Source organism: Serinus canaria, chromosome Z (genome assembly GCF_022539315.1).
Source record: "Serinus canaria isolate serCan28SL12 chromosome Z, serCan2020, whole genome shotgun sequence".
In the NCBI taxonomy this organism is placed as follows: domain Eukaryota; kingdom Metazoa; phylum Chordata; class Aves; order Passeriformes; family Fringillidae; genus Serinus; species Serinus canaria.
Window position 1 is genome coordinate 63987740 of NC_066343.1, and position 23810 is coordinate 64011549.

Below are 23810 nucleotides of genomic sequence, written 5' to 3' on the forward strand. Positions count from 1 at the left end.
ACAAGGAATAAACTATAGTTTCTTTTTATATCAAAATGTACTCTTGAAAATGTGTTTGGCACAGTGCTAAATCATATAGTTAATACTAAATATTGCAGGATACAATAAAACCCTGGAGTTAACTTGTGTTTACACCCCTCTAGGGATAAAAATAAAAAGATACCAATTATTCATAAGTCAGCCTATACAAACTGTATAAACAATATTTTATGTCTTGTTTTGAAAACCACTGATATAGTAAATTTTACATAAAAGACTGCAAAATAATATAAATGGATTTAAACAGATCTTTACAATAAGAAATTCAAATGGAAACAGACAAGTAACAAAGAGAAGTAAAAAAATTTATTGCAGTATTCGTTCCACCAGATTTGCTGGGGATCCCTTTTCTTGTATTATTTCAGGGTGACCTAATACATCAAAAACTACATTTACAAAAACTCCTCCTGCAGATAGGTCATAGATACTGCATGCTTTTTTTCTTTTTTTTTTTTTTTTCTTCAACAGAATAAATTATATATCCAGGAGATTCTGCCACTTTACAGCCTGGAAAAACAATGCTTTCCTGGAAACTCGGCTAAGCTAAAGAAAGCCATCCGCTGCTAGGTTAAACTCCAAGAACACTTTATTAAGAACATTAACAGACTAATTTCCAACATTCACTTGTTTATTTTTTTTAAACAGAAAGGTTTTTTTTTCAAGATATAAACAATTTTTTTGTTAAACTATAATACAGTGGGAGTAAAAATGAACTGAGAAGTTTCTGCTGCACAACAGCGAAGGAAGCTCCCACAAAAATGTTTACCAAACATTTCCCAGGTTCCATTCTTACTCTTCATTTAACTGATTTTTTTTTTTGCCAGAAAGTTGATATTTCAAGTTTTTCTGTTATTTCAATTCCTGTAAATTTGGCTGCATGTACAAATTCATTAGCTGGAAGTTCCATCCTTGGCGGCATACAGCGATCGTAAAGTCTGCACAACTTTATTAGTCAGCTTATTAGCACTCGTTAGAGCAATTTTTTTGTAAATAATGTCTGACTCTTTAATAGTGTCTACCCAAGGCACCAGTTTGCGGCCATCACGGCGCTTGGCCTCAGTCCAGGAGCCACTGTAGGAGCCTGCCATCCACTGAACACTGAAGCCATTGCTGGTTTTCTGTACTACTCTTGCAATTTGTGGCCGGTCTTTGTACTTTGGACAGCAAATAGCGATGACATCCATGACATCAACACTTTCATTCATCTGTGCTGCCAACTCCGTAGAGTCTGAATTTCGTTTTGACCTTCTCAATGACTAAAACATTGGGGGGAAAAAAGACCAAGTGTTACACAAAAGAACTTTAGTGAAATTATTGCTTTTATTGCTTTTAATCCCTTGACGCCGGGAGTTGGGATTCCCCGGCACACATTCCATTGCCGGCAATGAGACGCACCGCGACCGCCAGCGCCAAGGGGTTAACATATCCTTGTAAAACCACATACTCTTAATTTGTACCCGTGTCTTTATCTCTTATTGATATATAAAATTATATATACACATGAATCATAAAGCTACATAAAAACTTGGCAACAATAAAAAGGATAACACACAGTACATTCCAAAGGAAAATTAATAACTTTTTATACGGGATAAATCTCATTTTCTAGTTTGGTTTTTTTTTTTTTATTGTCTTTTCTGTTAAACTTTCTACAAAAGTTGTATAAACGGTTAAGTAGAGAATCTCTATCTACAAAATGCTTTTTTTTTTTCATGTGGATTACATTACTTGGTGTACATTTAATATAATAAACTGACATTTATAAGCACATAAAAATCATTTTACGTAATACGCTGCGAAATACGTTGACTCCTCCTCCGCCTCACCCCTGAAGTGCCTCCTCCTCTATCCTCCCCATCACTTTCATCGTCCTCTGTCTCAGCTGCATTGTTTTTAGGGCTGCCTCCTCCAAGCAGCGAGGTAATTGCTTTGTTCCGAGCATTTGTGCTAGCTGACACCTCTCCATCTTCTTCCTCTTCATCAGGATCCAAATGTTCCATAAGGAGCTTGAACTATTAAAAGAAAAAAGATCAGTTCACTTTGTAACTTTAAATGTGGACATTTATATCACATTACATTATGTTAGAAACAAGTAGCAAAATAAAGAAACACGGTAAAACAAACAGCAGACAACTTGAACAGCTTATGTTGTGCTCTACAAACTTAACTTCACGATTTTTTTTTTTTTTGGTAGATATACAAAAGCTTTCTTCCTGAGTTTTCCAAATGGCAAGTTTTCTCTATCTGTTACTGGTGCAGGGCAAGGGAGAGTTAATAAATCACAGTCTCTGTTCCCATGATGGAAAGAGTGAGGAATAAAGTGAACAACTAATATGGGAGAGATATACACCACAGATAACAGAAATTGGAAAATACTAAAAATACTCCATAAAGATGAATGTCCTTGAGCTGAAATTAATTATCACTGAGTTTAAACTTCTCAAAAATCTTTGAAATACAGTCTTGCTTAACATCCTGAAAAGAAGATCTATGCATCATAAGGTAACCAGGAACTTAGCATTTTGAAATCTACTTTCAAATTTATACTGTATTAAAAGATTTCAGACTTTCTGCAAAGCAACTTTACTTACATCTAAGTACTGCTTTACTATACTCCTCTTCACTTCTTCTGTGATCTTGGAACTAGCCATATCACTCCGCAGAAAATCCAAAGTTTGTTTTGGATGGAAATGCACTCCCGTCTTCCTGTTTATAGCTTTATCATAAACTTTTGCAGATTCAGATGGAGAATATTTTTGAATTTTGCTGTTTAAAGAAAACAAAAGAGAAGACTTTTAAAGGAAAGTCCAGAGTAATTTGAAGAAAAATCTTTTAAAACTTTCAATAAAAGTATTTCACTTTGAATCAATATACATTACAGAAAGCCTGGTAACAAATCAAATAATTGCATTTTTTAAGCCGAAGTTCAATGTAATAATTTATTTTTCTCTGTTACACAAATGTATTGCTTAAATAGGTAGTTACAATCAACTTAAACAAACAGAAAAATGTCACTGGATAACAAGTGTCCTATTATCTAAATAGCCTTACCTATCAGAGAATCCACAGAGGTTCTTTAGATGCTGTTTCAGCATCAAAAGTAATAATATGCCTTGGGAGACATTTGCAAATTCAATTAAAGGAGCTGAGTTTTCAGGCAAACACTTCATCACTGCATTTATATCATTTTCTTCATCAGAATCTGAATCAGAGTCCACTCGTTTCCGTAACCTCCGAGGCTTAGAAGCTTCCTCCTCACTTTCACTCCCGCTACCACTGTTACTGTCACTCTCGGTCTCCTCCTCCGATGAAGGCTTTCTTTCCTTTTTTTTGTTTTTCACCATAGACTGCATGACAAAGAAGTTAACACACATTCCAAAATTAGGATAAGTAATATCATGTATGTTCCTAAAATAATAGGCCAAAATCATTGCTACCTTAAAGAGAATTTGCTGAAGAATATTATTAATTTATAACTTGATAGTCTTAAAATTATTCATGGCAAAGACATACTGAAAAATTTATCCAACACCCGGATTTTCTTGCAAGGTGCATACAGAAGGAACTGAAGCAACAAGCACTCCCCTGCTATGGTGTCATTAAAAGACTGCTGAAGTTCATTAGCAGTGACAGCAAAATACAGTAGAAGGCCAAATGCAATAAATCAGGAAGAAAATTCTGTTTTTCTTTTACCTGAACATAATTTCTCACAGAGATTTCCATAAGTACTTTGGTGTCCAAGGTGGTTTTAAATCCTTGTCTCTAAAATTCTATGACACTAATTACTGACCAAAGTGATGATATTAATAATGAATTAATAATGATTAATAATAATCAGCTGCCCTATGCCTGGCAGTGTTTAAGGCCAGGCTGGAAGGGGCTCTGAGCAATCTGGTCTAGCGGAAGGTGTCCCTGCCCGTAACACAGGGTTGGAACACGGTGATCATTAAGGACCCTCCCAACCCTCGCCATTTTATGATTAGTTCTACAATTACTTGTAGATCTACAGATCTAATTTCACATATGCATTATTACTGCACATAGTACCATTTTTCTGGACACAGACCTAAGCAGGATCTCATCCTTTTGGTGCTGGGTGCTACACACTGATTCTCAACCTGAAGAATGTATTGTGTCTTTCTAGCAGATTAAAAATCAACTTTGGTAGGGTGAGAGTTTAAACACAGTACATTTCAGGCAGTGAACCTTCAGGCATCAGCTCTGACTTGTGTTTATTAGTTAAACTGGACATTATAGAAACTGCTTACTGACAATTTGCACCTTCTACTGTAACAGCTATTCAGGAAAGGAAGACACTGAGGTGTTTAAGAAGCAGAGGCCTCTCACTTACAGGGTTGTGTGTTGCCATCACAACAGGTACTCTGTCATGATTCAGGTTCCTACACTGCCTTAATAAATACTGACCACTACTCTCTTGAAATAAACAATGTATTTTAAATCTCTCAGGCAACACAAATGCAACTGCCATCAGCTACTTGACAACAAAACAGACTGCCAACTGGATTTTATTATTAAAATTTTACAAACAACCACAACAAACTAGTATTCCATGATGATTCCAGGTTCGTGTGCTTTCAGACGCATACAATTAACTGTTATTCAGCCATAGTGGGAAATTATATAAATTTGATCTCAAAATTCATCATTATTTTTTAATAATATAAGCAGCAATGTAAGTAGAGTTTTTGACTAGTGTCTACCAGATAAAGGTCAAAACAGACAGTGTTGCTTGGTTTTTAACTATTGTTTACACACCAAGTAATGCAACTGGTTCACACAATAATAATGGTACTGCATTCACTGAAAAATTGACCACATTATAGAGAAGCTTATGTTTCCACCACCATAAATATACTAAAATATAAATGCACATACCTCTTTAAATGACTGTAGTAGGTTGCTACCAGAAACTGATAGTGTAATGTCTATATGATGCATTATAAACAGTGGCTCTTCCTGTGTTTGGTAAGGAAAACAGGCTAGATTGTCTGCTATGTACAAAAGCATATTCACCTCTGTTTTCTGGAAGTTAAAGAAAAAATTACACATGAATACATGTAGAAATATCCTGGATTCATGTACTTCTGCAGTGCTCCTAAGAATCTAGAGCAAAAAAAAATGACCACAATTTTTATTCTATATAGTCCCCAAAATCCACTCTAAACAACTTGTATACATGCAAAACTTAGTCACATCTAAAGATACATTATTTCTAATTAGTCCAAACTGAGTATAAAAAGGTACAGAGTGAAGCAACATGCATTCTATTACACAGATAAATACCTTATATTAGAAAGCAAAAAAAGTACCTTGGGGATAAAGCTATCAATAATTATGTCATAAAAATACATCATAAAAGGAGAACTTAAGCTTTTAATGCTGCTTTTTAACTTCTTTCTAAGTGAAGGAAATGTGGTGCTTACTGCAGTATCATCAAAGAGGTTGAGTAAAGAAATTAGAAAGGCTCGTCTGTGTTGACGGTTCCCTCGAATCATGGAGTAGAGGTGTGAACACAGTGCACTGGATGATTCATCATGTCTAAAACCTCTCACAGGATCTTTTGGGCAGCTATTAATTGCCTGCTGTACTTGGTAAGACATCTTCATACCAGCCACTGCTTTCATCTGAAATGGAAATATATCTCTTTATATTCAAAACATTACTTCCAAAGCAGTACATCTGAAACCTTTTAAAGGGATGCTCATCTGAAATTCACATTAAAAACACCCACTGAGGCAATACTACCTTTTAAGATGGTAAACAGATTTGACCTGTCAAACAGAGCCTGTGGCAGAGATCAGAATGTCTTGTGAACTGCTTTGACTGTAAATTCTGCTAGGAACATACAGCTAATCTGTTTACCCTCTATAGCCAGGTATTTAAATTTAAACAATTTTCAAGAACATTGAAATGTTTTCATACATGAACAGAATATTCTACCATGTGTATATGCTTGGTATCCCCGGTAGTGAAACCAATAACTGAATCTATATGAATACAATAGGACTAACAATAAAAAATCAGTATTTGGGTTTGTTTTTGGTTTTTTTTGGTTTTTTTTTTTTTTGGTTTTTTTTTTGTTTGTTTGTTTTTGTTTTTGGTTTTTTTTTTTTTTTTTTTTCTTATATCCAATAATTTCCAGTTTATTTTACTCACTTCAACGGTCCTGCTCTAGTTTCAGAACAAACTGATTGTCTAGTTAGGCTGTATAGCCAGCTGTCCTCATACTACCTCTGCTGCTGCTCAGCAAAGTTGCCTATGTGTCTATACACTGTCTCAAATCCTAGCTGCCTAACACAGCAAATTTCAGCTGCTAGCCTTCACTTAATGGATGAGTTATCTGTTTGGATGCCATCAACAGTACAATGCTTCAAATGCACTGGAATACAAAGAAGGACATGTGAGAAGTCCTACAACATAGTACACAGAGAGAACCTATACTAGACAATGTTGCAGCTTCATTTCAGATCTTAAGCAGAACTAGCACTATGCCACAACTCCACATCTTACACAGGCTTTAGTTTTTCTTTTCATCAAGATTTATCAGATGTAAACAGCTTCCTATGCTTCTTCTGCTTAGATTACAATTTATAAAGCCTTGGCACCTTGCACACTCTAATATATATATTCTATTGAACTTCTAATAGAAGTTCTAAGTTCTAAGAACTTCTATTGACTGTTACATGGTGTTTTCTTTCTAGTCCACTGATACAGGAAAATCACTGCTAAACATTATGAAACACTTGTCCTTTCCTCTTATCAAGCAGAGGCTTTAAAATACTATTCATTGTGGAGAATATTACTCTGAATCATAAATAAAGGAAATTGTAGACTAGAAGAGACACTTCAAATTATATTATCCTTTCTGTTTCTCAGGGGAGTCATCTTTACAACTGCTTAGTGTTATTGTTTATTTTTTTACTTGATACTCTTTTTCTGGAGCTGAAGCATATTCAAGTGTTAAACCAGTAGAGAACATAACAGTATTTTGCAAAATGTTAAATTAGAATTACTTACGTGAATGAACCCAGCATATTTTTTGTCTATTTCCACCAACTGTTGGTCAGCTTTATTTCGCATAGAGGGCTCTGGATCTGTGCCCATAGCAATTAAGTATGGCACACACTTGAAAAACAAATGAAATGGTTATTCAGAGGCATTGTACCTCCTCTTTCTCAGTCTTTTTTCTTTGTTTCTACTGCAGAAATTAGAATAGGAAGATCTATGCAACTTACTACCCTTTCTTCAAGTAAATAGAACAAAATACTATGAGACACCAGCATTCTAACGAAGTTGTGAGGTTTCAGGTAGTATTTTCCTTTTTCTCAAACTCTAAAGTAAATATAAAATACAAGAATTGCATTTAAAAAAAAACCCCAAAAAACCACTTATGACTGAACATGTGCAATGGCTGCAGCATCAAAAATTAATACAAAACATAATGTAAGCAAAGAGTGATGGAGATGATGGTTGAAGCTCTGACACTGACTGTGGAAAACTCCATAGTGCTTGGAGGATATTTAGGGACCGAGGTGGAAGCAAGCTGACACAGGATAAAGAGCTAAACAAAGAAAACATTTTGGCATATACCTCAAAGTTGTAAAAGAATTATGCTCCATTATACATATCTACATGCCCTTTAGGTACTGCCTGGGCTTTTACATCTTAATCCAAAAACCAGATAATGAACCATTTGGAATCTTGTGGGCTAACACCATAAAGCAGATTTCAAAATATGCCTTTTGTAAAGGCTTCTGGCTACAGTAAGAAACTGCTGTAACATAGGTAGAAGAGAAGACCTAGAAATTTATGTAGCAAGTGCAAAAGCCTCTAAAAACATGAATAGAAAAAAAAGTCCCACCACAAAAGCCTATCATACCTGAACAGGATGGATGAGACCTTGGTTTAATGTCAGTGCAATGACATTTAGAGCAAAGTGGCGTACACTGGACTGGTTATGAAAGAAAGCCTCAAGGACCTGTTTGAGATATAGCTGCATGATGGAACTACTCATCCCTGAGGAAATATCACCCATTTCTTTCAGGTCTTCCTGTTTTGCTACTTTTTTCCCTGTAAAAAGGACAAAAGCAATAGCATATGCATCATAGTATAACTACTTATTTTGCCATCCCTTGATATATGCTGATCTTTCACAATAAATACATAGTTCTGCTGTCTTTTAGAATAGGTTTATGATCTCATGAAACACAGAGCAGTCTAATTATAAACATATAAGAAAAAACAGAAAATTTTTAATTCAAGTCTTAATTCCTTAAAAAAGTATTTATTAAAATGTTGTACTTATTATTTTTTATCTTCAAATAAAACTTAGAGGCTTTTTTGATAAAAAATATTATTACTGTCATTACAGCAATTATAAATTCTGGATTGCTTCCAATATTTGTACATCTTGGAAATAAATAATACATCTATGCATATACCTCTTTTTAAATAATTCTAAAATACTTTGGGTACAATACTACTGATCTGTTTACTATTTTAAGTGACTCAGCACAGATACATAGTAACTGTATGGAACAAAGTCAGGTTTTGCAAAGCTCAGGAGCACAGAAGAACTCAGCACTTACAGTCTCTGTCTGCCTGCTGCATACGTGTATCTTCCTCCTGCAAGTAGGTCTGGAGGTTTTTTAACACCTGGATTTTTAAGTTTACTGAACAGTTCTTATCTGAAAGAATGCTGTTGTACAGAGTCTTCACTTCTTGTTCAAACATTAAACTTGGGTGCTGTATAAATGCAAATCCTAAGAGTGGAGAAAAGAGGAAATTGTTTCTCATTATTATAATATAGAAATTACATTTCTGCTTTTTAGGTTCTTCAGAAGAAAGGTATGAAATTTATCTCCTCCAAGCAGCATAGCTTTTTCTAGCCCAAACAGTATCACACTTCCATGTGGACATCAGCTGTTGCTACCAAGGAATTGCGAGAGCCATGACAGTTCTATTAACACGACTCTGACGGATAAAATGGAGTGACCCAGGCACAGAAAGTTGTACAGGTCTGGAACCAGGTGGTTCCAGATGTAGTGGCCTGCATCTGAAGGACTAGGAGCTATCATAAGAATGAGAAAGGAATGTTACCAAAAATTATCTGTTATTTTTCTAATACAGACATTCTAATACATCTAGAAACAAACATTTTGCTGCAACTGTAAAATGTGACTCATACAGATGCAGAGAAAATGTGGGAAAATTGATAAATACCATGAGTATTTAACATCATAATAGAAAAAATAGTCACCAGGGAACAGAACACAGTAAAATTTGTACCTCTTGCTGTAATTTTTCATATACCTACAGCAGTCTTCACTTGAAGATCATCTGAAGTGTTCCCAAGACCATGTGTTTTGGAAGACACACACTACAGAACAGTTCTTAGCTGTAGTCCTACCCTTGCCAATGAACTGGCTATTCTTAAGTCTGTATTTAATAAAAACTTTTCTAAATTACTGGCAGTATATACCATTTTAGAGAATGCATGTAGATTTAGAAGTGCTGCTGACAAACTCTTATGGAGTATCTTAAAAAAACTGTAATGGGAACATAACATCCTAATTTAATTTACATTTAACTAATTTATTGTTTTTAAGACTGTTTAGGAAAAGCAGACATTAAATGCATTTTCTATAGCCACAAAAAATTCAGATTTTAAATGGGCACATAGAAAAAATCGGAATATAAGAGAAAAATGTGGGAAAGAAATGAAAGCAAATAAAACTATGCAAGAGCTATATATAAGAATAGCTGTAACAGAGGGAAGATTCAGTCAAGTTTTTAAAACAGGCTCCATACACATAAGAAGACAGTATACGTAAAGGCTAAGTCCAAGGCAAGCCCCTGTGTGTTTCAGATCTCATTTCAGTCCCAAAATAAGAAGCAGAGAAACAGGTGAGAAAAAGGGAAAAGAGAAGAAAAAGAAATTACAGTGGTCTTTGGTATATGTGGTATGATTATGTGGTCTATACAAGCGTATATTGATGTTTGTAACTTGGCTGCCTCTGTGCAAAGTCCAACCCATTTCTTACAGTTAATTTTAAAAATGAAAAGCACATGAATGTATCTGTAACAGCACATAAAACTTTTTCTTCATTCACTTTAAGAAATCTAAACCACCAGTATTCTCAGGGAAAATCTTACTTCTCCATCCCAGTTAACTGGGAAAGAAATCTTACTTGGCATAAGAGGCTGCTATAGGAGATGAAGAAAGGCACCTGCTGTATGTTTTTTAAGGACTGAATTCTTATCTCAGAGATGTTGTCACAGCATTTCTATTCACACCTTTGTTTTCACTTTGTTAAGAATCTTTAGAGTAAGCCCTGAACTTGGTTGAGTAAAATATTAACTACTAGGTACTTAAAAGTTTAGCTAATTTTACTAACAAGTTAATATCCTCAACTTGTTTTTCAAGTACCCATCTGTAAAAGAAGCATAACCATAATAATTAACATTAGGATTAGGCCTTATACCTCAACAGCAGTGGCACTACCTGAGGCGAAGTCTAAAACTGCTGAGTGTCCTTACTAAAGGGAAAGGTTGACAGGAAAGTACATTCTTCACATGACCCCTTTCACCATATATAAACATTGAGTTATCATGCTAGTCCTTTTCACTGTACTGCTGCTCATAAACATTGAATGAGTTCAACAACTTTACTCAGTGACCAGACTGAGGTGAAAATTTGCACTGTCTACCACATCTCCATACATCCAACAGCTATCTTCAGAATCAGTACCTGGACAAAATCAATAGATCATCAAAACCAGTGATATTTTTACAGGCAGAAAAAAAATCTGAAGAATGACTACTGACAAAACAGATCTCAGTTTAGTCTGTAATTTAGAAACATTTTTGGCAAATGTGACATACTCCATATCCATGAATAGAGTAATTATGTCTATGATTAGGAATACAGACCCTACCCCACATGATATTCTGTAGAGTGCAATTAAACTGGACTGGACTATAGGTAAGTATCATCTACATTGACATAATGCCTAGAAAAACTGCAAGTAGTCTGGAGAATCACAGCATTGCTAATGCAACAGAGGCAACTCCAATGCCATTAATCCTGCTCAACTGTCTTGAAATTGTTTCTCATGGAATATGAAATGAAGATTCAGTCTTGATCCTTATTCTCAGAACCCCCCTAGACTGTATTAGAGTAGGATATCTGAAAAGTCACCTAAAAAGCAACATAAAGAGGTAAAGTCTTGTCCACAGTTAAATCATACAACGGAGGCTCTCAGACCTCGGAGACAATTTACTTTAAACCAAGCAATAACCATGAATTGAGCTCTTCCAGACACCAACACCTATCTGCCCAAACAAGATTTCCTTGGATGTACGATTTCTGTCCCTAAGTCAGTGGCAGTTCACTTTCTACTGCAAGTCACTGAAATGCCATACAAATCTCACAAAGGCCATCCAGCTACCATAAACAGCAGTTCCCTTGACCCATTCAGAATGCCTGCTCCTACCCCTAAAACGTTCCAAGTTTTTCCATCCTTTTTCACCTTGTGAACTGAAAACAAGGTTTTCAGTTACAACATACTTGCAAGTGGAGTTAAAAAAATAATGTCTTCACTAGCTGGGAAATCTGCTGCCCTCTACAACTTGGTCACACATCAAAAGGCATCCACTGTCAAAAGCACCCAGGCTGCTGCAGACTTACGCAACTAGCAACACTTTGACAGCTTTGCTATGACCAGTTCTCAAACAAAATATGCTGTAAGTTTTGATTTTAGGCAAACTCTACTGTTACTACACAAATATGTGATTTCTTACTGATATACATTAATTTCTACTAGAACAGAATAAGAAAAAAAATTAATATTTCTTACCAAGACCAATAATGGCTTTTGTCTGTACTTCTTCATCTGAATGCTTTGTAAAATACATCAGCAGTTCAAGGACTTTATCCTTAATGTTAACCTGGGCAAATTAAAACAAAATTAATAGCTATTTGAAGATAAAACAGATGTTTTTAATCTCTTATAGAAAACATATATATAAAAAAGGAAAGGAGAAATACAACTTTACTGCACAGTCCTTGCAAAATCATATATTTGAAAACCAGAAAGCTATACCATACGCATTATGGAAAAATATATACCTTTGGGGGACTACGAATAATGTGCTTTCAAAATTAAGTGGAACATCCATTATATCTAAGATATGGAGAATAAATGAAAGTTATTTTACCTTACTGTTGCCCTTAAAATCTTCCTGATCAAAATCAAAATGCCGACACAGTGCTCCAACAGTGAAAAGTGATCTAAGGAGTGCTGGTTTATTGGCAGTAAGTATTGTACTGTTGGGGTCTTCCTGGTGTTGATTTTTTAATTTAGAAAGTGCACCTGAAGTAAAATAAAAGTTTTTATCACAGAGTTTAATTGTGGTAGATAAGACTTGTACTCAAAACTGAAAAGTGACATTTACTTGTTATGATTTTGCTTACCATAGTATCTATTAAAACAGGCCCACACAAATTTATAGTTCTGGGTGACCTTGTTCACAACAGCCCCAAGACAGCTCACACAGTGCTGAACAACCTAGGAGAAAGAAAGAACAAATAAATTATCTACTTAGAAGTTCAAATTGAGATTATTGTGAAGTTATGCAGGAAAAAGCTATGCTGAGCTAAAATTAACAATCTAAAAGATATAATGTAATGTTCCTCCCTAGACTACTCTGAAAACCTACTCAAACTCATTAAAATACAGCAAGACCACGTGGAAACCCTGGTAAACCCAGTACACTGATCTTCATGACTCAAAAGTTATCTCATAATGAAGATAAGACTGTCTTTAAACCAAAGTCATGTGAAATGGAATCAATAGAACAGCAGCAATTAGAAACTTACTGTCATGCCATATTTGATGATGAGTTTCATGAGGTCCTCCTCGATAGTGGCAAGAAAGGTCTCACTTGGGTGCTCCATTAGTGGCACTACAAGCTCTAAGATTTTTGCAACATTGCAGATCACCATGAAATCATTCTGGGTCTGAAACAACAGCATTTATAGTATTTAATACTTCTGGCCGTGGATAAGCTTAGTACTATTAATATGCACTGACAGTTAAAAACTCCCACTTAATTAAGATACTTGGTAAACATCTAAAAGAATATTTATATACTTTACATCTGCTACATATTGTTATGAAATCTATTTTTGTTTACTGCAGGCATTCTGAGGAAAAAATGGCTGAATGAGCAGTATTACGTCTCTTATAAAGGCTGTGTCAGACCTGAAAACCTTTGGATCTGATAATTTTCTGGAGTCTTACAAGAAATCTAGGAACTCTTCCTGAGAAGAGTTCCACTAGAGAAGACTCAACATCTGAAAACAAGGTATCAGCAACAAAATGAAGTTATGCTATGACTTAAAGCACTTTAAACAAAAGGTAATAATGTGCATAAATGTGGAAATTACACTTAAAAAATTACTGCTGGTTTGCATTATCATGACTCTATGGAATCTATGGAAAACATCTGATAAGGAGACATGCTGCTAGAAATTGACTTTTGACAAATCCAGCTTGCTAATTAGGACAGTATAAATCCTGAATGTAGTATGAAGCTATTTGACCTGTTCAAGCTGTCAGTGGTAATTCTATGATTCATCTCAACCATGTGTAAATACAAAACAAACCATTTGCAATCCACTAAACGAGCTGCAACAAGCAAATACTTAGCTAAGTCTTTCCTATACTGTTTGTTCAGGAGCAGCTCCAAGAGCCTTTTGTAAATGTGCCTAGAGAATGTGGAAGATGCCTGCAAAATGCCAGGCTGTATCTACAATCTAAGTTGGTAATAATTACCCCTTAAGCCTGCCCTGGGCAGTTCACTTATTGAAAGGCACTGCTGCCACCCACTCACACTCATCATCCTTGAGCAATGGGTGCATGACCCCGTCCCTGCTCCTTTTAACCAGTCAGAGGCCCAGATCAAAATGGCAGAAACCACTGCAAAGATTCAGAGACCTGACTGGGTGAGGGTTTCAGTGTTAGAGCTCTCTACAATGTCTTACAGGGGAATACAAGAACACTAGAGATAGAGAAATGAGAAATGAAGTATAGAAAAGGATGAAATAAGATTTTTTTCTTCTCATATATTTGCTATATACTAGATCACTCTATCTTATGGAACGTTATCCCTAAATCTTAAAATTCATATGTTAAACATTAACTACTTTTAAGACAGTGACTGTAAACTAAAGCAATTCTAAGAAACTTTTTCCTGAAGGGAGGAAAAACTGTGAAAAAGGCAGCACAGATTTCAGTTTCATTTGGTTGCAAAATATGGAGGTAGAATGTGAGGGAGAACATTTTAAAAGCTACAGGGATCTTCAAAAGGATCTAGTAACTTCCAAAGCTAGGATGCTCATGGAAAAACTCCACAATTTTAAATTTCCTTTTCCTACCTTTTCATTAACTATACAAGACAGATGTTCATTTTCATGCTCAATTATCTAGGGAAAAGACTGATTGTCTCTACTTACACTACATTTAGTGGTCAGGTATGGCTGCATGGTCATGGCATGCTTGACCATTAGCTGGGGCCTTATTTTGCTGAATAAGAACAAAGTGGTTATGCAAGCAACCAAGCGACCCGAGTTCACACCTTTATTGTCAGAATCTGAAAAAGATTAAAAAACACAAAAAGAACAGTAAGACCAAGTACTGTTTAAGCAATGAAAAACATACGGCCTAGACACTGTTTGAGTATCTCTTTCACTGCATCTCTTTAAAGATCAAAACAGAATGTTCTTATTAGAAATGGGAACATACTGTGTTAACATTTATATCTGACTACAAAAGACTTGAAAAAAGAAGCAAAGATGCATCAAAGACATCACCAGTTTTTATACTCCTTACTGTAAATGTTAGATTAGTCCAGCCTATGATTCCTATTACAAATATAGAACTACTAATGTAAATACAATTTGCCGTAATAGTTTTGGTTTTAGTGATCTGAAAGTTTGAACCAGCTATTTTAAAAGTAGTTCTATGATTGTGGTTAGCTAGTGAAGATTAGGGAAGTTTTATTATTACACAGTACTTTAAATTTCATCAGTTAAAAACAATGATTTATTACAATCAGCTTTTAACAGGAATTCCAGAACAGTAATTTTTTGCAATGAAGTGATTTCAACAACTGTTATAGTATCATTAAAAAAAAAAAAATCAAAGGATTTTAGCTGAATTTTAAATACTATTACCTGACAAAGATTCTTCATATTTAAGAATGTGCTCGACCAAATTGTCAACAAGTTGAGTACAGGCTTTCTTGACAGGTTTATATGAGGCATCCTCTTCTGACTTCAACAGCTATAGCAGATGAAACAGAAAATGGTTTTGTGTTAAAGTTGCATTAATTTGCATACAATAATGCTGGTTTTATAACAATTACCACAGATACACAAGGATTTTAGAATACAAAAATATTTAATTCTCCGTAAAACTTACATGGTGAAGAAAAAAATTACAGGAAGTATAAAAGCAATATAAGAAAAGAAAAAGTAACTGTAATAAAAATCCATAGTAGCTCTCCTTATTTTTTGCATCAGGATGAAAGCTGCTTTATGCTTAATGAAATAATGCAGAAACTAGCAGGAGTTAAAAGATTTTGAAAATGCATAGGGAAATAAAGTGCAAATTCAAAACAAATGTTTTTGACACTAAGCTAAAATACCAAATGAGGATCTAATAGCTGTATATCAACACTTTATTTAAACTTTTTACATATGAGTTTGGGTACTAAAATTGAGTTAATGAAGATTCTTCTAGTATCTAAGAAGGACTGAGACCATATTACAGCCTTTTCTTCAGAGAAGAGGTTCTTACTGAAGAGGCTTTGATTTACTTGATAACCTATTTTCATGACACTCCTGGAAAGAGAAGAATCAAAGGATTTTCTTGCTTGAAAATCAACCAGGGCATGCAAGAAGTAGAGAGTGATAGCACAGGTTAAGAGATAAAAACTAACCAAGCTCAATCCTTAGAAATATTGGTATTAGATATAAGTAGAATATAATGCAGAATTAACTTACACTTTGAAGATTCACTACTTCCATAAATTATGTAAAAATACATTGGATGTGAAAATACACTTATCTACTGTTTAAAAAACCTGACATCACTAGATATCTTATTTCAGAGTTAAGTATCTTAACTGTGGACTTTGTGTTATGTGAGTCATTGTTGAAGAACTAATCAAATTAAACAAACAAGTGATACTCCTCCCAAAATCAAGAAGCAAAGTATTTTTAATAGATCACTTGCAAAGATAGAAACTAATGCCAAAGAAAACTGCACCGAGAAGGATAGAAAGGTCAGATGTTAAAGAGCAGGAATTGAATTTGTCTGTTGTAGTACTGCTGTTGGAGTTCCCGCCTTATGCGTTTTAGAAGCAAAAGGAACACTAAAATTCTAACAATGATTGTACTATATATTTAAAATTCATTACTTACATTTTGAAGAAGCTGTTCAAACCAATCATACCCTGTATCTCTACAAGCTGCAACCTATAAATATTTTTGAGAATAAACTGGTTAATAAACAAGGCATCTGAGGAAAAATTATTTCAATATAGATATCATCTCAAAAGACCAGCATACATGCACACATCTCTATATGCTTTAAGAACAATGGAGACCAGAAACTGTCTTCTGTATTTGAAAAATAGCTCCCGCCATTTTCGTGACTCTAGAATTTGTATTTCATACAACACAAAGCCCACATGCTTTACTGGAGATTGCTGTCCCTAGTGCAAGATAAGCTTCCATTTTGTAGAAAATTTCGCACAAATTTATGTATAAATATAATTCTGACACTTTGAAAGCGGACATGTATGTGTATCATAGAACCAAAAGCTCTCTCATGGTGGAAGGGATAAACAGGGTTCATCAAGTTTCACCCTGGGCCCTGCACAGAACATCTCAAGAGTCACAGAGCATTGTCCAAATCTTAAACTCTGGGTGCTGTGATCACTTCCCTGGGGAGCCTGTTCCAGGGCCCAGCCACCTCCGGGTGAAGAACTTTTTCCTTTCACCCAATCTAAACCTCCCCTGACACAACCTCAGGTCATTCCCTTGTGTCCTGTCTCTGGGCACAGAGAAAAATACCTGCACACACACAGTGCACCCCTGTTATTTAGGTGTGTGTGTATATATGTGTATATATGTGTATATATATATATATATATATATATATATATATATATACACACACACTTGTTTTTTTATAAACAGAACAAGCCTTCACTAGTATAATATAATCAGGAATAGCAAACAGGTGGTTCAAATTAGAACTTGCAAAAGAACTGAGAATTAAACAGAAGTCAAATTGACTGACTTCTCCAACAGGAAAAATGCAAACTAGACTATAGTTTTTTTAAAAACTGTAAAGTAAAACGTGGTTTAAACCTAGAATTTTAAGTAATTAAGTCAGTTTTTAAAATTTGAAAATTAGTTCTTAAAATAATTTATATTAAAACATCTTTTCAGCACAGTGGTTTTATACAATGTATTTTCACTACAATTTTATCTAAAATAGATTTTGTTCTTTTGGAGACAAGCTATTTAATGTGCTGCTCCTAAATAGTAAGATACAATTATGCAGACACCAGTTTCCTCTGAGTAAAAACACACCCCTCTATTTATTAAAACAGCTTATTAACTTTGCCAAATAAAGGTTTTCAATTGTTTGAGGAAAATTTTCTTTTAAGAGACAAGTTCTTAGGTAGGCTTAACTATAGGCTGCTAGCAATTCCTGTAGATTGTTACATACAATAGAAATTGGTTGTGTTTTAACTGAACAAGTACTTAATAGAATCTGAATATAGTGTGGTCACAGTTATTATTGCCAGAACATTAATGAGCATTTAAGATTTCCTACAGCCTGCTCAATCACATGAATACTTTTTGGTGTACATTTCATGCCAGGAAATATAAAAAGGGAAACCATCTGACATATTCTTGTGTTCAAAAAAAATACAGATAATGTTCCTAAGATACTAAAATCAAAACTGAATTTTGCACACAACTCAGATTGGTTTAACATACCACATCAGTGATGTTTAGTATTTTCCTCGTCATTGCCTCTTTGTCATGGTGTGGAGTTGGAGTAAACCAGAGCTTCTGGAAAGTCTCATTTACTAATTTCTGAAGGAAAATAAAATATTAGCAGAAATAAATAAACTTACACTAGTATTATTTCTAATACATCCGTAGAACAGATGCACTGATGATCTGTGCCTTTTCATAAGGAATTATGAAAACGAGACTGTAGTAGGAAATGTTATCTGAGACAGACCCAGATCTACTATTACAGGACTTACACTGATCTCATGCCAAACTTCAGCAAAATGAAACAATGGGAAGTGATGCTGCCGAAAACAAAGTTACCACCTTCCTGCATTAATTGGTATTCCTCAGAAAAACACAGCTGAGCAGCTGACAACTGAACAAACAATCCTTACAGGAGAACGGCAGCAGCAGGGGCAGGTTCCTTTAGTTTACAAAACAGCTGTGACAAGGTGGGAAAGAGAGAGAAGCCAAGTCTCTACACTCAAATATAGGAAGTATGTTACCTTCCAATGCTTTTGAATGAAGAACAATATAGATTAGAATGCAAGTGAATAAAAATAATTCCAAAATTACTTCTCTTACTTGGAACTGTTAAAAGCACATTGAAGTTTATGCCTCCTTTTTTCTTATAGTTAGAAAGGTAAGAGGAAGGAGGGGAGAGAACATGGTCATCCTCCCTTTCCAGCAACACCTTGGCTCTAGCTGTTCATCTGCTTGTTGATCAACAGTCTTCTCAGAAAGCCATTTTACATGAACGTATCTCAAGAGGTAAAAATATCTGCTGCAGCTTTGAAATTTTTAAATTTACTGAAAGTGTGATACAAAATTACAATAGCTGTGTCCCTAATTACTCAACAATTTTTAAATTATTTTGTCATATTAAACAAAATAATAATTGTCAGCTTTATGATTTAACACATATTAGGTTTGTGCCCTTTGTGCAAATACACACTGCACAAAGGGTAGAGTATGAGCACATAAACAACATTAGCAACATTTCAGGGGTAATAACTGCCTCACTGAACATTAGCACAGATTAATACTTTATAACTTTAATAATTACATATGGCATATATGAATGTCAAGTAGTTAATTTTTACTTAAAAACTATTGATTTGCAGAAATCGAAGTTTTAAATGCCAATTTCACATGTTAGAGAAGAGAAGTACCAGAGAAAATACTTGCAAGAAGAAAAATAACCTCTGGAAAATATTTAAAATATTTTGATTGTCAGCAAGAAGATACAGAAAATAGAGGATAGAAAAGAAAGAGAAGTAAGTCAGAGAGAATTACAGAAGATAAAATATCAGCTCTTAAAAATTCATAATTCATAACTATTACAAAGGAGAAATGAAATACTTTTTTAATTTTGTCAAAATAGGGAAACACTAAAGTAACAATAATTAAAATTCTGAAGGATATGTTTCATTCTACCTTGATGCCTTCTTCATCATTGACTCTTCGAATCATTTTCACACACATTTCTGTAATTTTGGGAAAGGTTGGTTGTTCAATGCAGATATCCCTAAGTATTTTTATGACTCTTTTTCTGACACTGATACCAGTATCCTGTGAAGAGAAAATAATTACACTCTTGAAAACAAATCAGAGACATTAATTTATATTCTATATTAATTAATATTTGAAGATCACCCACTTTGACCTGCAAAAATTATTTAGAAAAGGCAACTAAAATCTTCTGGAATTCATTTGTACAAAAGCTCAGCATATCTTGTTCTAAAGGTTCTGGCTGAGGTCCCAGAATGCTGAAACACTTACTCCATCTATACCCTCCCATCTAAGAGCTCATGATGTTGCAATCCACTTATTTACTCAAGAACCTATGCCAGATGCTTTAGCTACTTTATTGGAACACACAAGATTCCCTATAGATTTGGATAGTATTACTTTAAGCCTTTGGATAAAGCTTATGGATAAGACACATGCAGGCAGTCATTTCCATTTTACTAGGCTTCATCTAAGGAGATAGATGAGGAGCTTCACTTCATATCACCTTGCTCAGAATCTGTTGAATCTGAACATCACGTTCAACTGCTTTCTGTAGTATTGTATGCATATGACCTACTTCTCTCCAAAAGCCTTCACAAACTTGTTTTATCATGTAACTATAGCAAATGTGTAGTACTTGACTAAAATCCTGACGTGGATACTAGAAGTTAATGTTATCCAACAGTTAAATTAATACTGAACACCTAGATAAAAACCCCACTTTTTTGTAAAAAAACTAATACACCTTTCAAAACTCTAAAAATAGCATAGAAAAGCTGCCCTCAATGATCCATATTTTAGACTTCAAATAAATGCCAATGAGGAGGTAGGCAAAAGAAACTAGGAGGGAGCATTTCAGGACAGGTGACCTGAACTGGCCAAAGGGATACTCCACACCACAGAATGTCATGCCTAATATATGAACTAGGGGGAGTTATTAGAAAGCACAGCCAATCCAGGTTTGGGAATGGGGATCCAGCATCGGTCAGCAGACGGTGAGCAACTGCTTTGTGCATCAATGGTTTGTTTCCTTTCTATTATCATTATTTATAATTTTATTGTATTTTACTTTGTTTTCAATTATCAAATAGTCTTATCTCAACATGTAAATTTTACTGCAATCCCTCTGGCTCATTCCACCAGGGTGGGGTAAGAGATGCGGGGGTTGAGTGAGGAGCTGCATGATGTGCACTAAACTTCTACTTGGGCTTAAGCCATGTCACAGTTAATCTGAGCAATGTATGACTTTCTGTAGAAGTTCATTTTTCCCTAGAAGCAAGGGGTGCATTTGACAAGGCTGTCCTTAAAATCATGATGCCTCATCATTCAAACAATTTCAACTTATTAAACAGGCTCACTTAAAAGCAAATTTTCCAATGCCCTTATTGTACCATAAATACCACAAGTCACCGTACCAATATTCTTTCAATCAGCATGTCGTAATACTGCTCAGCAAGCTGAGGACGACAAAGCACAAATCGGCCAAGCAGCTCCACAGCTGCTTCTCGTACACTAGTGGAGTTGTCCATTAGCCGCCCATGAACTCCTCGCTGCATATCCAGCTAAAAAGAACAGATGAAACAAAGATTCAGAATAAGAAATAAAGATTTATTTTAAGGGTGATATGTGCACGGTAGATATTTTCTTTTTTACCCTCGCTAGAATGCTGGGGTCTACAGCAACAACCTCAGACAAACACTTCATGGCTTTTGTTCGAACAGCAATTGCATTTTCACCAAGTACACGCAGAATCTAGAGAGAACAAAAAGATTTGATTGTTTTGGGAAGGTACCAAATAATAATTACGAGCGAAAATGCAGCACAATAACAAACAAATAATATTACTAAAATAGTAATAACAAAAAGTTGAGTGTATCTTCTCAGAGAACAAAAAGGTGCATATAAGTGATGTTTCATGGCACTGAAAACCAAACATGGATGTTTACCAAGATTTTACACTTCTCTAAAACTGGTTATAAGGTTCTTAAATTTAAATTCTACTTTTGTCATTCAGTTGTGACTTTCCCTATGGTTCTTTTAACAGGAGAGTTGGACAAGGGCATTCTAAGAATGGCTCTGTAAGCAGACCAATTTAAGTAATGCAATCTAAACTAGTACTGAATTTCCAACATGTCACTGTGCCAGTGTTAGTGCCCTTCTCCCAGAAAAAGCAAGAAACTACACTGGTTAAATAGCAGGTTCCAAAGTGACAGCAATGTGCACTGCAATCAACTGGCCCATCCAGCTTTTACTTTCAAATCAAATTAAGCTCAATTTCATGTGTTAATCTTACCAAAGGAATAAGCATCTTACAGAAAATATGAAAATTATTTCAGCACTTTGTAATGATCTTCTTACTGTGCGCATACTGTGATTTAGCCATAACCATACATGAATAAATAAAATAATGTGTGCACATTATAACATACAAAACACATGCACGAAAACAAAACCTAATCACTTTCGCCATCAACACAGAATATGAAAGCACATGGTGTTATCATGGTCTGTAAATACCTCTGCTCAACAATGGACAGATAATAACATATAGCTGTGAAAGTGTTTGGAATCAGAATGCAACTGTGTTTCACTATACTAAGACTTCCAGTCACAGTTTACCTGTGTCAAATAAATATCGAAGCTCTGGGCAAACGGCCTCATAGAGGCCAAGTAGCGAACAATCAAACATGCATCTTCATAGTCCACAGTATCAGAATTCATCCTGAAATAAATTACATGTGTTAATCAGGACATGTTCACAAAAAAATTATTTAAAACATCAAATGCATGGCTAAAAAGTGGTAACTGAAACATACTTTAATGTGCTGAACTGAGATGGAGCAGTTTTAATGATGCTGCGAAGAAACTTTTTGCGAGTTTCTGCTCTATGCATGATTTGTCCTGTGGTCTCAACATCTTTTGCATGATGAGTTCCTTCAGATGAATCCTCATCCTTCTGAGATTTAATTGCTTTTTCTGTCTCCATAGTTGTATCACGGAACCACTGAGCTACATAAAACTTCCGAGAAAACTGGAGAAATAGAGCAGTATGAACAGAAAACAAAACCAACAGATACAGAAAAAGAAAATTAATAGATTTATAATGAAATTTAGGGAATCTAATGGATCAACATTATTTAGGAAAACACAATCAACAGTATATGTTAGGGTGACAATTTAATTGAAGCAGAAATATATACAAAAAAATACTTTTCTTCAGTACATGTTACTGAAATTATTTATATACATTCCTGATGAAAGAAAGCTGAAATTTACCACTAATGATGCATCAATTTCTGTGTTCTCATCCAGATAATCCAGTAAAGCCTTTTGCAGCTGTTGAATTTCATCATCTCCTGAAACCTGTTAGAAGCAGAAAGATGGTTATAAACAAGAATATTGCACAGTCATAATTACCATCTGAAAATCTGTATCTCCACATATAAAATACACTGATGTCAGCTGTTTGCATAATTGTACAGCATTACTAATTTTTTAACCAATTAGTTACAAAGTAGAAAAATATTAAGATCAGAATAAGACTGGTTTTAAAACAGACTGATTTGGTTAGTTTTCTTTCTGTGATCTTGCATGATGACCCTCTGTCACTGAAAAATCAAAAAAGGGTGAAATCCAGAAAACACCTTTATTTCCTCAATATTACACTGAAACACCCAGATCCTAGCAGTTGCTGATGTTACAGCAGAAAGTGGTATTATTCTTTTACTCCAAAATGAATGAGTCCAAGAGTTAAAAGCATGCCTACAAGACATATAATACTGATTATGTTCATATACACATACATATATATATAAAAAACACCCTGATTCAAATTGTTGAGTAGAAATTCTGGCCTTTGACAAACCTGAAATTGTGTAGATAACTGGCTAAATATAAGGGGTGCTTGATGCTTAATTGCCCAACTACTATCAAACAAATACAAATCCCAGAACAAAGAAAGAGAAACTGTGAATCCTTTAAAAATAATATTCAATAATTAAAATGAAAGTAGAAGAATAACTTTTGGCTTTAAATTCTCCAGCCAGAAAAAAATTTTCTTTGTCAGCAATGAAACTTCTAACTTAAAACCATCTTCAGTTCTGTACTAACAGCATTGACTGAGAATCTTGATACA

General features: G+C 34.8%; 1 protein-coding gene across 7 annotated transcripts in view; it reads right to left on the reverse strand.

Moving 5' to 3' along the window:
• Nucleotides 1-323: 323 nt before the first annotated feature.
• NIPBL (NIPBL cohesin loading factor) overlaps nucleotides 324-23810 on the reverse strand; it is a 157964-nt gene continuing 134477 nt past the window's right edge. For 6 of the 7 annotated variants that reach the window (XM_030236653.2, XM_050986877.1, XM_030236655.2 and 3 more), the window contains 23 exons: nucleotides 22952-23038; nucleotides 22492-22706; nucleotides 22295-22397; nucleotides 21329-21427; nucleotides 21091-21237; nucleotides 19601-19735; nucleotides 18143-18241; nucleotides 16550-16603; nucleotides 15299-15407; nucleotides 14579-14715; nucleotides 12941-13081; nucleotides 12536-12629; nucleotides 12280-12434; nucleotides 11919-12009; nucleotides 8649-8822; nucleotides 7940-8130; nucleotides 7078-7185; nucleotides 5484-5684; nucleotides 4936-5082; nucleotides 3091-3386; nucleotides 2631-2805; nucleotides 1866-2051; nucleotides 324-1295 (listed from right to left, as the gene is read on the reverse strand). In XM_030236653.2, coding sequence (XP_030092513.1) covers nucleotides 930-1295; nucleotides 1866-2051; nucleotides 2631-2805; nucleotides 3091-3386; nucleotides 4936-5082; nucleotides 5484-5684; nucleotides 7078-7185; nucleotides 7940-8130; nucleotides 8649-8822; nucleotides 11919-12009; nucleotides 12280-12434; nucleotides 12536-12629; nucleotides 12941-13081; nucleotides 14579-14715; nucleotides 15299-15407; nucleotides 16550-16603; nucleotides 18143-18241; nucleotides 19601-19735; nucleotides 21091-21237; nucleotides 21329-21427; nucleotides 22295-22397; nucleotides 22492-22706; nucleotides 22952-23038 — 3510 coding nt within the window. In that variant the 3' untranslated portion in view covers nucleotides 324-929. Of the gene's footprint in view, nucleotides 1296-1824; nucleotides 2052-2630; nucleotides 2806-3090; nucleotides 3387-4935; nucleotides 5083-5483; nucleotides 5685-7077; nucleotides 7186-7939; nucleotides 8131-8648; nucleotides 8823-11918; nucleotides 12010-12279; nucleotides 12435-12535; nucleotides 12630-12940; nucleotides 13082-14578; nucleotides 14716-15298; nucleotides 15408-16549; nucleotides 16604-18142; nucleotides 18242-19600; nucleotides 19736-21090; nucleotides 21238-21328; nucleotides 21428-22294; nucleotides 22398-22491; nucleotides 22707-22951; nucleotides 23039-23810 lie in introns of all 7 variants that reach the window. The other variant, XM_030236654.2, reaches the window with a different exon arrangement.